This window comes from Aptenodytes patagonicus, chromosome 9, assembly GCF_965638725.1.
Source record: "Aptenodytes patagonicus chromosome 9, bAptPat1.pri.cur, whole genome shotgun sequence".
In the NCBI taxonomy this organism is placed as follows: Eukaryota; Metazoa; Chordata; class Aves; order Sphenisciformes; family Spheniscidae; genus Aptenodytes; species Aptenodytes patagonicus.
This window is the reverse complement of record NC_134957.1, coordinates 23,072,678-23,090,068: the sequence shown is the minus strand read 5'-3', so window position 1 is coordinate 23,090,068 and position 17,391 is coordinate 23,072,678. Positions and strand designations below refer to the sequence as shown.

Below are 17,391 nucleotides of genomic sequence, written 5' to 3'. Positions count from 1 at the left end.
AAAAAGATTTTTAAAGAAGAAGAAAAAAATCAAACCAAACAAAAAATACTTAGTGCGTGAATATTTGAAATGTCCTTGTATACAAAGTGTATGTACACATTTTCTTGCAAGGAGAGGGTGGTATTGGGAATGCATACATATTGCTGACCCTAAAACTAGTAGAAAAAGTAGGGGGCATGTCCTAGCTAATATAAGGAGAAGGATTTTACTGAATCCTTTGCACCTGTGTGCCTGTGTGTTTCAGGAATCATTTTTATCACTCAAGATTTTCTGCATGGCCCTGTGAAGGTGAATTTTCAGGGTCAGCGTTTGAAAAACGCGAATGTCCTTGAGTTAACCAAGGCCAGATTTTTTTTCCCAAGAAGTCACGTAAGCAGGGTCTGATGGTTTGAATTGCGAATGGGACCAAGAAAGGGTGGCCTGACTCTAGTGGCAGCTGATAACCGTGCTGTGGCAGCCAGGGCATGAAGTCTTAAGGAATTATTGGCAGCTTTGGCAGCTATATACAAGTAATGACTGAGCAGAATCTTAAGGGAAGATTCTGATCTCACTCACTGCTGTAAATTAGAAATAACCCCAATCACTTTGAAATGTGTTCCTGTATAATTCGTAGGAACGTGGTCTTGACTGAAAAGCCTGGATTGGACTGTTGCCATATATGACTCACTTCTTTATTTTGTAACCTGAATTTCCAATATATAAACAGACCTAGAGAGGTGCTGCCTCTGCCTACACCGAATTCTCTAGTGCCTTTTGTCCTTTCAGTTGTTAATGGCGCAGAATGTAGGGCTTCCACCACCTCCTGCCGAGACCTTTCAATGTCTGAGAGCTCTCGTTGTTATGAAGTGTTTCCTGATGTTCAACCTCTATTTCCCTTCACTCAGCGTCATCCCCTTACTTGTAGTTAAATACCCTCCGATCAAAACAGTGACATTTAAAGGCAGGCAGGCAAAACCGGCACACAAAGTTAGCTGGAGCGGGTTCAGAGCAGCCTGTGAAGTCTCCTCTGGATCAGACTTCAAACGGGCCAGACAGAGCCCACCCTGGGCAGCCTTTACACGCTCAGTCCCTTCTTGTGCTCTTGCCCTCTGAGAGAGAGTTACAGATCTCAAAGGTTAGTGGATAATATCTAGATATATGTACACACACAACAGTACTATAAAGAGATTATTTCCACAAAGCCCATCATCATTTCTAAGTCCTTGCAAGCCCCAGTTTGGGCAGTGCTGTATTTACAGGCACACAAATGAGGCAGCGGGAGTGAAGGAGCGGTACGTCCCTGCCTTCCTCTCTATGTCTGCTCCTGTGCAGCCTTTGCCGGACAGCCAGCAGAGGAGCGTGTTCACCGCTCTCCTGCCCTCCTTATGGCTCCTGCAAGCCCACGGAGGCATGCTGGCGAGCGTGCTGCAGTGCCCAGCTCGCTGCGGTGCTGCTCCTGGGCAGGATTTGCAAGCTTGCCGGTTGCTTGGGCATGGCTGCGGTGCCCACCGCAGCCTTGAGCGCAACTGCACCCTTGCTGAGTGCCCGTTACAGGTGATGTGGAGATGGAAAACAGATCTGCGCTTTGGCACACCTCAGAATTGCTCTATTTTGTGCCTTTTCATACAGCTCTTGAACCACGTCAAAACAAAACGAAGCAGCGATCCCTGCGGCATTTCAGGCTCCCTCTCCAGCCCTCGTGGCAGCTGCCGGCAATGCTTTCCTCCCTTTCAGCCCAGGTTTTTCTCAGAGGAGGGAGGCGTTGTGGCACCCATTCCCTGGAAGGGGATCTATGGAGGTCCCTGAGCCAGTGGTGGGATGTTTGGTACAGGAGAGAGCCTTGTTCATCAGCCTGGATTAGTTTTAACTTGTTATTTAAACAGATTACTTTGGTTTATGTAGATATCTAGATATTTCTACCAAAGATTCCCATGGGTTGCCACTTTGGCAGGTTTCAAGAGTATTAAATTTACATGAAGAGAAAAATATATATAATTGAGAAATATAATGAACACTGTCTTTTTAAATTTCTTCCCATTCTTGTTATTTACGTGTCCTTTAAATCAAGACTTGGTGCCCTTAATTATGTAATATATAATAGTTGGCCTCAGCCTAATATTACGTTATTGAATCCAAGAATGACATGAAAAATGATGCATGCAACCAATGTACTGTTTTCAAAGTGAGGGACAGCCCAATGAGAAATCCTCCTGGGAAAAAAATCACATCAGGGACTGAAACAGATCCTTCTTTTTTTTCTCCCCACCCCCCCCCTCCAGCAACAGAAGGTATCAAAAAATGAGCCTGATGAAAAGGACATTTCTCTCACTTTCCTTTTTCTGATCTTTCTGTAGCCCAGAGTGCTAATCAGCCTGTCAATCTCTAATTAAAGAACAGCAGTGTCAGGCAGAAGAGAGCCCTGCTTGCTGAATGTTAACTAGTAAAGGGGATTTTGTGCCCAGCAGTGACAGCAAAGAGCCACGTCAGGAGGTGGGCTCGGGTGTAGGGGAGCGGGTCCGATGGGCTGATGAGCATTTCTGAGCCTGGGACGGTGTCTGCTCAGGGATTGCTCGTGGGAAGAAGGAGCGGGGCAGACTGGGAGGTGTAACGTGCTGCAGCTCGCAGTGCCGTGCCCTTCCTTGTAATGTTGGTGCTCCCAACAGCGTTTCTTTCATGACGCTAGTAAAAACCCTTCCGGTTCCTCGTTATAGAAAGTGGTGGTCACCTATAGCATAGCTGAGGAGCTGATGATCGACTTCTTTCTGTAGCAGCAGCAGAAGAGCTGACCCTCTGCTGCAACGGTCGGGATTAGCCCCAGGACTTGATATGTCATTCTAGCGCTGGCAAGCTCGAGGGAGCGTGAGGCACACGTCCAACCTAGATCTGGGTGACCTTCTGCTCCCCTGACTGCACACTAAGTAGTTGGACTCTGCCTGTGACTGCATGAAGGAAAGAGGAGTCGGCTTTCTTTTTCCTGCCCTTTGTATGGAAGGGCAGGATGCACAGTGCAAACCCTTGATGCAGGCTGGGGAGGGCTGAGGTTCTTTATTATAGGCTTATAGGATAACTCAGGTTGGAAGAGACCTCAGGAGGTCATCTAGTCTTCTCTTGGCCATTTTGCTGCTGTGCTCTGCTGAAGTCAGTAGGACATCTGCCAGTTCAGAATAAAAAAAAGTTCAGCCTCTTCCTTTTTTAGCAGTATTTCTCTTAACTTACAGAAGGATGTAGATGATCCAGCCTCTCAAGGAATTGCTTGGGAAAAAATCGAAAAGGAAAAGAGAATTTTTTCCTAGTTTTGTATAGGATTGAAGGGATCCAGGCCTAGGACTGGCTTTAGAGAAGGACTGGGAGGGGCGTTGCAGAAAGCCTGCCTCAAGTCAGGACCAGGTATGGAGGTATGCTGGGGTAGTCGTGTTAGCAGTGGAGCAGAGAAGCAAATGCCACCCTTCTTGCCCGCTACCCTGCAACTGACCCCATGAGCCTCCCCAGTAGGGATGCTCCACCAGCAGAAGACAGTTCATGCTGTTCAAAGAGGTGGTATAACTGTGTTGGAAAAAACCCCACCTTTCACGGTTCGTTGCATCTGCTCCAGGAGGTCTGGCAGCGCAACCACACCGGTGTATTGCTACAGCAGCCGAGGGCTTGAGGAACAGGCAGGGCCATGGAGCTGCTGCTCTTGGGGCTGAAGGCTGGCCAGCCGTGTGCTAGTCCAAAACTATTTGCAATATGTATTTCCAAATTTGCTAACCCAGCACTGGAAATTATCTATTTCTAGCCTATAGACTGTATATAAAAATTGTTTTCCCACATAAAAAATGCAGTACAAATCCTACAATTTCAGATCTAAATTTTTTGGTTTATTTTGCTTGCAGGGACTATACAGTTTGGATTCAGCTAATCAAGAAGAAGTGTTTACAGAGTCCTCTGTGTGTCCTCAGGCTTGAGATGCTACCACGGGAGTAAAAGACAAAACTGGCTTTCTATTTTTAGCAGCCAGCCTCTTCTAGGCTCGCCCCCTCTCATAAAAGCTCCCATCCATAGGCTTGTATGAATCTTCTTCATATAAGCTCATGTTTAGCCAGGAAAGCCCGCAATTTCTGGAGCCGGTGTGTTTTCTTCAGAGGCTTCTTGTTCAAGGGCTTGCGTGTACCTGAGCTGTCGCAGCAGCGCATGGGTCCCTGGTTTCTGGCCAGGAGGTACCACGGCTGAAATCGGACCCTGACACCACGCTCTTGAGACGTTGCGTGACGCACAGCCCATCCCTTCTGGGAATGACCCTCTGTGTTCCTGGGAAGTTATACCTAATTAGGCTTTCAGATACCACAGCCACAGAAGTGAGATAGAGAGGTGGATAAATACCTCGCTAAGGCGATTTGAAAGTCTGTGCTGCAGCATGATGATGCAGCGACTTAATGAAGTTGCTGTTGTCACAGGGCCCAGGGACTCAGGCAGTCGCTTCCAATCAATGCTGAGAGGTTAATTACACATTTACCTGAACAGCAGTCTGAAATCCTCACCAAGAAATTAGGAGTGGGGACGACTCTTGGTTGCTTTGGCACCTACAAGTGTAAGCAGTACCAGAAAAGCGTGTCTATCTAGATGCCCCCCATAGCTGGCTGAACCTTTACAAGCTGTTTGCTGAGATTTTGTGATGGTCTTGTCCCAGAAATTGGTTCTAGTTTGGCATCAAAGCCAGAATTGCACTAGTTTCAGAGCCAAAAGGAAAAAAAAAAAGCAAGCTTTTCTCTCACTTGCTCCTGAATCCTGCTCCTTACCTTTTAGCTGAAGTCATCCTGATTCCTTCTGTGGTGTTTCAGAGTGAGAGATACACTGAGATGCCCACAGGGCAGGTGGTGGTGAATTCACCCATTTTTAATAAATACATTTTAATTAACTTTTTAAAAAGTCCAGCTCATCCCAATTAGTGGAGGGTGACTGCATTTGTTCTCTCGGAGAGTGGGAGAGAGCGCGCTGTGTTTTCAAGACCATCTGCTCATGAATCCTCAAAAAAAATCGGAGAGGAAAACAAGCGTTAGCCGGAGGCAGAAAAAGGGTGAGGGCATTCTGGCAGCCAGCTGGGGAGGCCTTGCCAGCCGGGGGGGCCGGAGGCTGCCAGAGGAGCCGGGGTGGTCCTGACAGTTTTTTGGAGGTGGGGAGCTCTAATGAGCTATGGGAGAAGGGACTGTAATTGCCTGAATGAGTGGGAAGAGAGGCAACAATCTGGAGGGGTGAGCTTTGGCAGCCTCACGGGTGGGGGAATTGATATCCCAGTGTAGATGACTTCGGTAGCTGGCCTGAGATTTCAGGAGGGGACATGGTTTGGGATGCTGTTTGGAAGGGAATTTCTTACCCTGAATAGAACGTGGCTCTGTCATGGGCAGGAGGAAGGGGCTTGGCTCTCAGGATGCCACGGGCACCTGCAGCGAGATCCAGGGTCTGGGGGTGCCTGGAGAGGGGGGAACAGGGACAGTGTCTGGAGCAGCTCTTTCCTCATTGCATGTGAACGGTAATGACCGTGCTTCCAGTGTCCACACTTATTTATTTCCCTTCCTTCAGAATTCTCCCCTATCTCCAGTTTCTGGTCTGAAGTCAGATGGGGTGGCTTTGAGACCTCCAGAAGGGCCAAAATCTTATTTAATTATTGCTTCTCCCCGTCCTGCAAAGAGAAGTGTATCCCCTGCCCTGGCTGGGAGCGGCGGTTCACTCGGCCTCGTTCTCTGTGCCCTTTAGGGAGACGATATCTTGGACCGCAGCTCAGAGTTGATCTACACGGGAGAGATGTCCTGGATTTACCAGCCTTATGGACGGAACCAGCAGCGTGTTTTCTTTCTCTTTGATCACCAGATGGTTCTCTGCAAGAAGGTAAGGACAGCCAGGGAGAAAGCAGCACGGCTAAGGACATGCTGCAGACAGGCTTTCCAGTCCAAAGTGGTTTTTAGGGCAAGGTGGCTGTTTGCTACACGTGCAGAAGAGGACGTGGATAGCACTGAGGAAGGGCAATCCACATGCTAGAAATACTGAATTACAGGATGGTGAGTATACCGTGGTAGAGGGATTTTTATGCTCATAACAAATCCAGCCTCCACTTGTTCATTTCATGCCTTTTTCTCATGTGCCCCTTGTTTGGCTCGTTGCCTCGCTTCTACTTTTGGGTTTTGGCTGCAGCATATGATCTGGGATTAGATAGCCCTAGAATTTCTATATGAACTATGAAGCCTGGCACTTGGGCAGACAACTCAATTACTGCATTAAAATGATGATCGCTGCCTCTCAAAGAAATATCGGGCAGCAGCCTGCTCTGTAGCCAGGTATACGTGCTGTCACTTGGTGAAATGCATTTTAAGCCTCATCCTCGTGTAGCTGCTGCGCTGGATTTTATAGGGCATATCTCTGCCACGAATCCCATCATGAAAGTAGAGAAAGGTAGTGAAGAACACTGATGCTAATGTGTGGTAGATATTAATAGCAGCAGCTGAACTGTGTTTCGGAGCAACTGTGTTAAGCAGCAGCATCATAGCTGTATTGCTGTAGTCCCGCTAAGGTGATCCCAGCTCATTACCGTCACAACTGTTGGAAGTGAAGTGACAGAGCCCGTAAGTCCTGGGTGCCTCTGTCTTCTGACAGACGGGGATTCATTGACATTTTCACTGCAGCTATACAGATAACTGTGCAGAGGGAGTCCCCTGGACCGGCTTCAAGTAGGAGCGAGGGCGAGCTACAGATGTCTCTGGCCAAACACACCAGGGCTGTGTTCCTGTCACATCTCATATGCTAAGGAAAGGTTGAGCGAGATCCGCGCCGCGTGGCAGCCCTCCGAGGAGTGCCCTGCCGCCGCAGGAAGCGGCGTGGGTGGGGGCGTGGGTGGCTCCTGACTCACGGCAGCATCACTGCCTGCTGCCGTGGTACGTGGAGCTGTGGCCTGCGCCGTTCAGTGGGTGGCACTTTCTTCTCCTGAGTCATGGTTGACTGAAATTTTGCCTTCTGGAATGTTTGTGCTTATTTTTCCCCTCCTCGTTGCTGTACCTTTTACTTCTTTCCCGGCTCTGCAAAAAAAATAATCACAGAACAACAATAACAAAGTCAGGTGTTTAGAGAACTGTTAAAATGAGTCTGGAAGTACGCAGCTGGGTTTAATTTTTAATCTTGACCTCCTACCCTTTGATTGTGCCCCTGAATTTCCAATTCATAAGGCAGCATCCAGTTTGGCTTGCACTGGGTCTGATCCAGAGAGATATCGAGCGTTCCCTTAACTCCCGGGAAAATCAGAGCTGGGATTTCCGTGGTCATCAGTATGAGCAGAGAGTGTTCAGCAATTCACAGCAGGCTGCTGGGGGCTCGAAAAGTTCTATCAGTATGCAAACAGTGTTAGTGTGACACTGTCCTCTTCCTTATGTATTCAAAAGGCATGTTGCAGGGTGTGTGTGTGGCAATGCTGCACAAGAGAGGCCTTCACAGGAAAATGCCCTGCAGATTTTAGCTGTCTCAGAGACAGCACGGTGGCCTGGGTCTTCCTGGCAGAGAGATTGGCTCCATGTCAGGATCTGGCAGGCTCTTCTGCCACTAGGCGAGGTCTTGTGGGACAGTGTCCCCACTGAGCTTTAAGGTGACAGGGCAGAGGGTGGTAACTCATCAGGTGAGCCCAATACCACGGGCACAGGGTTCATCCCTTGTGGCAGGTTCTCCTTCTGCATCTCTTTTTGCAGTATCAAACTGCACTTGTCATTCTTCAGAGTGTTGGGGTAGGAGGGGAGACAGGGTTACAGCTGGACTCCCCCATCTTGATAGTTTTTTCCTTGAACATTGTTAAGAAAGATTGTCTGAGTATGGAATTCAGAGGAGTGTTAGCTCACATTTTGGGATCACGCATCCTATATAAAATAAATCTGAATGATTTATAGCCTGTGTTGTCTTGACCCTTGTGTCAGGCTTTGCTGTTACAGATCCCAACAGGCAACCATCTAGCAGGATAACCTCCGCTTTAGAGCCAGAGCGCTTCCTGGGGCTTTCTTAGTGAAGCACCATTTATATCAAGGTGTGGGAAGCTGGGGCCAACCTTCTCTACCCTATGCTTTAAAATTATTCTCTGAGGGAGATGAAATATGACCCACACATCCTCAAGAGCAGGGAGAAGACCGCAGGTCTGCGGGGGTGCTGGTGCTCCAGCTCCGCCTGGCCAGCAGTGGGCAGAGCACCATGTCCTGGGGTCATCTGCAGCACAGTCTGGTGCCAGTCATGGGAATTAAAGTGCTTGAGAGTGACGTGAGCTTGCAATATGCTTTCATGTCCCACTTGAACAAATCCTCAGGGAATTGGAGTTGTCTGACTCCAGAGGGGAAGGTCTGAGATTTCCAGAAGGTCTCAGACTGGTCCAGGGCTGCCAGCTCCTCTGCCTTGTGTACAGGGAGAATTAAGTCCTTTAGAGGTTTCCAAAGCAGCAGATTGAACAGCACCCCTCTTATTCCAGACACAGGCAATGAGAAAATTTATGGACAACCTGACCTATGGTCTGCGTGAGGTTTGTTTAGTTAGTGAGCCTGATCAAAATTTTCAGCTTTGGTACCACTTACGATGGCACATCTCAGTGAATCTTCCTCTTCAGAAAATCTTCTGCATACGTGGGTTTTCTTTAGATATAATGAATTAGTAGGTATGATACATCCTTAATCATGACACGGTCTATTTGAGAATACAGTTATTTTTGAATTATAATGGTTGAATTTTACCTCTTTATTGGTCAAAAGAGATTTTTAATAGAAATAAGGAACTAAACCCAATTCCTTATGTAAATATATCACAGATACTTTAGTTTGATAAAAGCATGCTAGATATCCTGAGAGGCTCTAGAAGACAAGCATGTATTTCAGACAAGATCTCCCACTCCTCCAGATCTTCGTTGCAGTTATCTGCACATCATCCTCACCTTTGTTACCTGTTGTCTCCCTGGCAGATGTTTGCAGCTGCAACAGCTCTGTGCTCTTGAGTCCCCTAGTAATGCATGTGGATTCAGTGGTTTGACAGATACTGATACATAAGTTTCTGACGGAACAGGTACAGTTCGGTATCATAAGCTCTGTGACGGTTTTGGATGTTGGTATTCCCTGTCGTTCCCTTTGAACTCCATTGTCTGCAAAACTTGTTACACAGTGGGCTCACGTTGCAAAGACTGCCAGATTCCTGCTCACTAGTTAGTGCAGTAGAAGATGAAATAATTTCTACATGGCAAAACTGGCTGGAATCAGCTCCACCCTGGTAGGCTAAGGTGAGGTGTTAGTGGCATTCACTGATACCAGTAGACGCGTGTTAGGTCCAGGAAGATGCTATATGAATTCCTGCAATATCTGGAAAAGTGCTGGTGAAAGCCAGTTTTTCTTCTGCTGCAAAAATTTCAGCAGCATTTTGCTTCCAGCCAGCAGATGTGCTGGAGATATCAGTCCCAAGAGAGCACACTGCTACATACCTCCCCGCAACCCTTGTTTGTGTCTGTATTGGAAGCTGCTGATCCTTTGGGCAGGCTGTATTGCTGCTGAACCCAAGCAGAGTATTAAAAAATTCTATTTATAGCCAAGGTAGCAACTCATTTTGTGCCCATTATTTAAGGTGAGCGCTGTGTGCAAAGTAACATGTCCCCCCACCCCCATGTAAGTTTGGGTTTCTTCATAGCAGTTTTGCTATCAGCTAGTAAACGATGAGGACTGCTCCAGCTCAGCTGCTCTGTGTCCTTTGTGTGGCTCTAAAGACAAGGCACAAGCCACAGTCTCGGGAAACGTCTTTTTTTTTTTCATGTTGGATCACATTGGCTCCATCGGCTATACAGGCAGATGGCCTAGGAAAGTTTCAGCGGGACTCCTATCATACGTTACCAACAATTACCAAGTTTCTTTTTCCTACTGCTCCGTCTGGTGTTGCCTGTGCCTAAGGAATAGGTCTATTGGCTATGGTGGTATTTCTGGTATCCAGCTATCTGCTTTCAGCAGCAGTAACGTACTTCCAAATAAACCCCTGGCTGCTTTGAATATGACCTGCTTTCCAGAAGCTTTGCCATCCCTTTCTCTTCATGTCTGAAAATGTTTCAAGGTTATGGGGCCTTTCTTTGTTCAACATCTGGCCGAGACATTTCTGTGAGGGAGGATAACTCTCGGGGTGATTCTTCTTGAGATTATCACCTAGTTGTTCCCCTGCTTGATACTCCTGCAGAAGATCATCAGTAATGCCAGGCCAGCCATCTGACAGGCAGGAGCTCACTGATCAACATTTACTGTATTTATTAGTTGTTCCCAAACATTTCAAGCAAGGTTTCAGCATCTGCCTGGCCTTCTGAAATCGTGGGTGTCCACAGATTGGAATCACCCCCTTGTATCCTGAATTGCTCACTCGTCTCATAAAGGTGAACTGCTGCTCAGCAGATGGGTGGGGTGGACTGAGAGCTGCCGGTGGGAGCACCTCCTTGAACGTGAACGTCCTGCATCTCCTAGGATTTTTCCAAGGGCTTTTGCAATGTGAGCCAAGCCAAGGGTCTGTCTTTGCAAATGGGCATATGGGCAGCTGGGTGGGTACCTGGTTGATGGTTTGTTTGCATGCAAAGAACCAGACATTAGTATAGTCATTAATATGACTATATTGAACTATATGACTATATTAATATGTCTATAATGAACTAGTCATTAATATAGTTGAGCTGTCAGGAAAGGAGCGATGGCACTGGTCGGATCCAGCAGCAAAGCTCAGACCCTTCCCTGGCTGCCAGTGTAAGTTCCACTGCCTCAGACTGAGAAATCCCGAATGCATTTCCATGACCACCACGTCTTGGAGAACTGACGGGACTTCAGACAGAGACCTAGTTTGTGAAAATGAGTAATTATAAAGGGCTGCATTCAAATGTGCTTGACAGATGTTATCTCTGCCAGCATGGGTATATTTAAGTCTTTCTTCCAAGCAGGAAATTTGCACTAAGATTTACGAGGGCTGCATGAATAAGAGCAGTAGCAGCAGGTGGAGAAGCTGACACTATGGTAGCCAGTTTTCATTTCTGGCAAACATCTTGCAAAGCAACTTGTGTGGGAAAATTTTCACAAATAAAATTGGTTTCCGAGCTTTACAAATAAATCTCTCTGGCTTAGATTTTGCCATCAGAGACAGCACTGGTCACTTCCCAATATCACCACTGAATTATTTTCTGGTGCTAAGAAGTGAGAAGTTTAATCAGATGAAATGGCCACGTCAACCATTTCAGCGTTCAGTAAACTGAATACTGAAATACCAGTGGATGTAGGTAGGTCCTGCAGAACATTTCCAGAACCTGTGTCAAAAGGGGAGCACTGAGTCAGTTCGGATGTCTGCAGTTCCTGAGAAAGAGCCACTGGAGAGCTCATGATTTAGATTTTCTTTGCAAAGCTGGGTAACTTTCAGCTATTGGATTAATGTCAAACTCTCCTAATGAATCTTCTGCCTGTGTTTCCTGAACCAGAGGTTTGGATGTTGCGGCGTGCATGAGGCCGAAGTGGTGCTTTCTTCAGAAGAGACTGTTGGTTGGTTACCCTAATGCAAAAATTTCCTTTTGGAAAGGAAGAAGGGAATAAAGTGTGTAGGAAGCAAGCACTGGCCTCGGCTTGACTTACCGTATGTCTATAATCAGGAAAGAAGAATACATATTCCAGTACGCTAACCGTAATTACCAAGAAATGAAGTCAATCCTTGATGATGGTAGCATTAAAAGATATTGCCTTAAAGGCACAGGGTCTACTTTTCTTATCACCCTGAAGTTGAGAGAGTTTGACAAAGAGATGCTTTAAATTTGCAAATCATAGTACTTAACATCCAGGACTGTGACACACAGCATTAATTATGGTCATAGCTTGTTATGTTGGGGGATGCTCGAGGTGCTTATCACGTAATAGACGAGGATCTTCTTTTTTCTGTTCTGGGTAATAGTTTGGATTTCCCCAACGGGCTCAAGAGCGCTGTGGCATTAGGCTGGAAATGACAGTATTGAAGTATGAAGAGTTAACAGAGCTTCTGCACCAAATTACGCTTTTCTTTCACCAATAGTGGAACAGTCCTTGATGGGGCTCCGTGTTTAGTGTTTTCTGACAGTGCAGGAGGATCAGTGACTGCATGAAACACATTTAGTTTTCATTTGCGCTTTTTATGTGTCTCTTGTAATCAAGAGGCAATGCAGACTCCAGCTTGTGGTTTATTGCTATTGCTGTCTTCCCTTGAGCTCTCAGAGCAAAGCAGGTTGGATGAGAAGCAAAATGAGACCAGTTTAATAGCAATAGCCAGACAGTCAGCCAGAAATAGCTGTGCTATAGGAGATAGAGTAAATAAAATAATCCTGTCAAACTCCACTGCAGTTCAAGTTTCCAAATGGGAAGATAAAAGAGACATTTCTGAGCCCTTTTAGTGTAAGAAGGTCTAGTTCCCATATCGCTTCTGTTAAAAACATTGAAGTAATCTTTGCACCAAAACAACGGCCCTGCTTTTATTACAGGCTAAATAGGTCTCACAGGGCTAGCCGAAAACCTTGTTTGCAAACACAGAGCAGCACTGGGACAATTCTTATTACTTCAAGTGGTTTTTTGACTCACAAGGAACACTGACTTTCGCAGCACCTCCCACCCCTTCTCTTTTCCTCCCAGTAACACAGATCTCCATGAAATGCCATGTTTTGGGTCAGGCCTGGGTCCAGCCTGCAGCAGGGTGGGAAAATGGGTCAGGCTGTGTTTCACTGTTTTCAAACAGGAGCTCGGTAGAGACTCGGTGGTGCGCTGCACTGGCAGACAAGGCGTGCTGCTATTTGAGCTAGTGAGATAGCATAAGATGAGCATGAAGACGACCAAAGAAAACAGACTGGCTTGGTCACGGCCCCAAAGCAAAGTATAAAATGAAGTTTTTAGAACAGTGTTTCCACAGCCCCACTGACGTAGCCCCGTGCTCATGCCCAGCTGATCAGTCAGTGCTGCCTGCAGACAAGAGGCTTCTGTGGCTCCAGACGGTAGAGTGTGGCAAGGAAGTTTGATCCTCCTGTCAGTCTCCTTGGCTAGCAGATAGCTGAACACGAAGGATGAATTCCAGCAGTTGACAGGATTTATATTAAAAACAGTTATGAAAAAGTACTTTAGCTTTCAGATATGGCGTATTCAAGAAAAGAAAACATTCCTTTTAATAGTCAGAGTAGCCCTGAATGCAGTTGCTCGGTGACCCTTTTGCAGGGATGTGCACGTGCCAATTACGTGCCCCGAGCGCAGTTTTGCAGGAGGACTCGTGCTAATGGGCTGTACTGACCAGAGCCAGCAACCTGCTGCCCTTCTGCTGACTCGGGGAGGCAGGTGCTGCCTCTTCGCTGCTCGGTGTGCAATAGCAGAGAGGGAAGAGCAGACTCCAGAGAGGTCACTGGGACACAGGAGGTGCAGGGAGAAAAACAGCAGGGTCAGCCAGAGGAGCCAGCTGGAGGAGGGTGAGAGAAGGCTTTAGGTTGTTAGTTGCTAATTCAGTGGTAAAATCCAGAAAGGGCTGAATTTAGAGTCCTTCACAGTCTGTGTTTTCTTTTCTGGATAGGGAACAGGTTTAACCTACTCATATAGCCGTACAGATATGCAGGATGCTATACAATATACTCTTGTGTCTAATTTATCGTTCCTGTAATTGCAGTGGGTGTAAATTTGGCCCACAAGCAAAACCTCAAAAGCTGAAAATCTAACGCTCTTCCTGCTGTGGGCTTTCAGCAGCACAATTTAAAGCCCCTAGGAGCAAACTGGAGAGACCAGAAAAGCCGAGTGACGTGTCTGCAGAAGGGTTTCCCATCTCTTCCTGTTAGTAGTTCTTTGGAAATGCGCTCGCCCTCGCCTCACTGCTTCGCAGCGAATGTGACTGGGCTTGAGGTGGAACAAGGCATCAAAATGCCACTGATGTTCCACTAAATACGTTGAATGAAAATAGCATTTCCACATAAAAGCTTTCAGCTCCAGTCCTCCCCCACTCGGATCCCACACTGCAGCTTCATGTAGCTGGCAAGGATGAATCAAATGCCTCTTTCCAAACTCAGGAGACAGACACTGCTGAATAATTTGGCAGGAATCTGCCGACCTCCCCAGCACAGCTGTCCTTGTGCAAGGAGGAGTTACGTAAACTGATATCGCAGAGATTTCGGCTCCCCTCTTCCCATGGCAGCCCCTGGGGAAACTTTTAACAAACAATTTGGCCCTTCCTAGGAAGTTTGCGGGAGGAGGCGAGTGGCCGAGGTTGTGTTGGGGAGGTGGTGTTACATCCCTCTGTTTCTAATACGATCCATCCCTCATCACGTTTTCAGGCTGTGCTGTGCAGACCCCATTTCCCTGCTCCTAAAGGCTGGCTCAGCCCAAACTGCTGTGTCCGGCAGGGTGGTAGTAAAGCTCACAGTCACTGGCATCCAACCACTTAGCAGGGCTTAGATATATTTTCTGGTATCAAGAATATTTAGGACAAAAACATTCAAAAGGGTTCATTGAGTTGTAGGGTCTCATTTGGACAGAAGAGAGGCCCAGTTTTGCCATGCACTCAGGCTCTGGGGAGGTCGATGGGAACGGTGCACAACTGTCCTGTTTTAAAAGTCAGCCCGCAGAAGCGTTAAGTTAAATGAACAAATGCTACGGAAAACTGTGTCCTTGGTGTTCATGAAAAGCAGGCCGGGCTGCTTTCTTCAAAAGGTCACTATAAGGTAAATCAGATTTTAAAAATGTGGGCTCTGAATCTTTTTTAAAAAGCCAAAGAACGTTGAAAGCCCTTATGACTAAAGATACCCAAAGACATGGCAAAGTGGCAGCGTGCCACGCTCTCATTGCCCACGGCAGGGTGGGCAGAGTGATGATAGAGAGCAGGCAGGCAGGAAAATCAGGACAAATTTCAGGAGTAAATTGAAAAACTCTGCTTGCTCCCTCTGCTTCTTCCATTCTGCTCTGCAGTCACTGCCCAGGTCAACGAGAAATCATCGGAGAGGGGTCTGCGACCCACACCTTAGTGCAAAAGACAACTCAGCCTTTTCCAAATCTCTGCCTTTTCCAAATCATGGATTGGTGTTTGGGTGCAGTTATTATGGACCCTGGTTTAGTCTTTTCCCGATTTCAGCATCAACTATTCACTATTCATCAGCTGTTTCAACATCAACTATTCACCAAGTTGTAGAGCTTGCCTGTAGGCAGGTTTCTCTTTGATACCTGAAGAACACACCATCTTCTGGGCAAACATAGTCTGCAGGGATTGCTGCTTTTTATACTGAGCATGCTGCTACCTGGCTGCCATGTCTGTGTTACGTTTCAATTATTAGTCATTTCAGGCAAGCCCTGGCTTTGCTTATCTGTGTGTACACAGTGTAAGACTCTCGGCCCTCCAGCCCCATGAGTGCTTGCGAGGGCTGCTGCTTCACCGGCGACACTCCTCGCTCCAAGCCATGATCTCGGGTAGGGAGGAGTGAAGGGAGAAACCCCTCATGCGACATTGAGCTATCACCCATGCTCAGCGCAAATGGAAAATATCTCAGAAAACCTCTATTAGGATGATCTTCTGTAAAGCTGTGGTGGGGACGGAGTGACGATCCCCAGCGGAAGAGCCACCCTGTTGCTTGTTACTCAGGCCGCCCTTTGCCTCGCAGGAGGGACGGAGGGATCTGTGCCACGCTGTGTCTGCCACCCGCGGGCTGCATCTGCCGCCTGCAGAGCCTCCTCTCCGCCTCCCTTTGGTCTGCCAGCTCCGAATCCCGAAGCATGTGTAATGCTAAGCTATTCCTACAAAGCTTTGAGCTGTTAAAGATCCACCATCAAAGGCTTTCAATGTGTCTTTCACTGATTACTTATTTACAGCTCCCAGTTGCCCTGTAAAATAAGCAAATGTCATTATCCCATTATAGAGATGGGGAAGGACTGAGGGAGGAATTGCATTTCACCCGAAGGCCCGCAGCCAGTCCCTGCCAGCCTCGGGAGCTGCGCTCAGCAGACCTGACTGCATCCATGTACTCAGAGTGCATAATTCCTCCCCAAGTCATTTTGAAACTACTTTCCCATTGGAATATGCAGGATTTTGGTAACCAGGAGGACCAATAACCTACATGTGCAATGAGAAACTTGTAACAGATTATTCTGTCGTTGGCATCTTTTATATTGTCAGCTCATAAGAGGGATCTAATGACTCATGGCTGGAAATGGCTCTTTCTCCGCTTATGTTTTACAGATGATTTGTTTTACGCATGAGAAGCAGAGTGTGACCTAGCATAGAGTAAACCATAGAACTTGAAAAAAAATGTGCAATCCTAAAATCGTCACCCTTGCTTAAGACCTCCCCATCCATCCTTGCGCGCCACCCGCTAAGAAATAAATAGGAGGAGTTTCTGAAATGCAGGAAGATGGCTGCACGCAAAGCTAACGGGAACAAATCACCTGGGACACACCCCAGGCCGGGTCCTCTCAAGTGCTTGCCTCTGCCCTCTGATGGAGGGGAAAATTTCCTCCTCACGTGCTATGTGCTGCTTAAGCCATTGAATAGCTTTTAAGTCTAATGCCATTTTGCACTAGCAATCGACTGCACAGGGAGATTGCCCTCGTGATTAATATTATATTTCCTCATCGCGAGAGGGTTTGACTCTTACAGGGTCTTGCACAACCACAGCGTGCAAAGGCAGTGCCTGGCGCACACGTAGCTATAGCCTGGGGTACTCGTGGCAGAAAAAAAGTGGTTGATTAAAGCTAGAGAGCAGGAGGAGAAAGCAGTACTAAAGACAAGTAGAAGTCAACTTAAGAAGAAGAGTTATTGAACAGTCTGATTTACAGGTGCGACCCTTTCTATAGATAGCTATATCCATTGCAGTAATCTGGGGGTAGGTGCATAATTCATTGTGAAAGCCCCATCCCAACTTCAGATCTTCAGGTTTTCCAGTCAAAGTTCAGCGTTGGTTTCCTTATGATGGTCACAAATGGGATTTTTTTTTCTTTCAAGCGCAGCTAAAGAAAGTCACCTCCCCCCTTCAGAGAGGGGACAGTGAAATGGGGAGATTTAAGTCAGAGTGAGAGCAGGAGAAAATGGCCAAGCAGGTCACACAGACAGACACATCCCCCTGAGCACAGCCGCTACCTCAGGCACAAGCGCTTCCGCTGTAAACCTCCGACAAAGCAAATGCAGCGAGCAGAATTGTGGTAGGTTTACGGAATGCGTCAAAACTTTGTTTTGTGCTCCCATCAAATACTACTTTTTTTGGCTTCATCTTTTCCTTGTGAATCCTTAGTACATACTATGTGAACAGACTGCAGAGCATTATTCGGAAGAGCTTAATTAACCTCAGCTAGGGAAAGAAAAGGAAATCATAGAAGCTGTAGGGTAAAAAAAGATCATATTTAGACAAATAAGTGCAAATGACCTAGATGCATCAATTTCCGTAAGAGGCATGCAATG

The 17,391-nt window shown here is 46.9% G+C and overlaps 1 protein-coding gene across 14 annotated transcripts in view; it reads left to right on the top strand.

Annotated features, from left to right (window-relative positions):
- Window positions 1-17,391, top strand: part of ARHGEF9 (Cdc42 guanine nucleotide exchange factor 9) — a 235,122-nt gene that overhangs the window by 184,080 nt on the left and 33,651 nt on the right. For all 14 annotated transcript variants that reach the window (XM_076347465.1, XM_076347470.1, XM_076347463.1 and 11 more), the window contains one exon: window positions 5,710-5,841. In XM_076347465.1, the coding sequence (XP_076203580.1) occupies window positions 5,710-5,841 (132 nt within the window). The remainder of the gene's footprint in view (window positions 1-5,709; window positions 5,842-17,391) is intronic.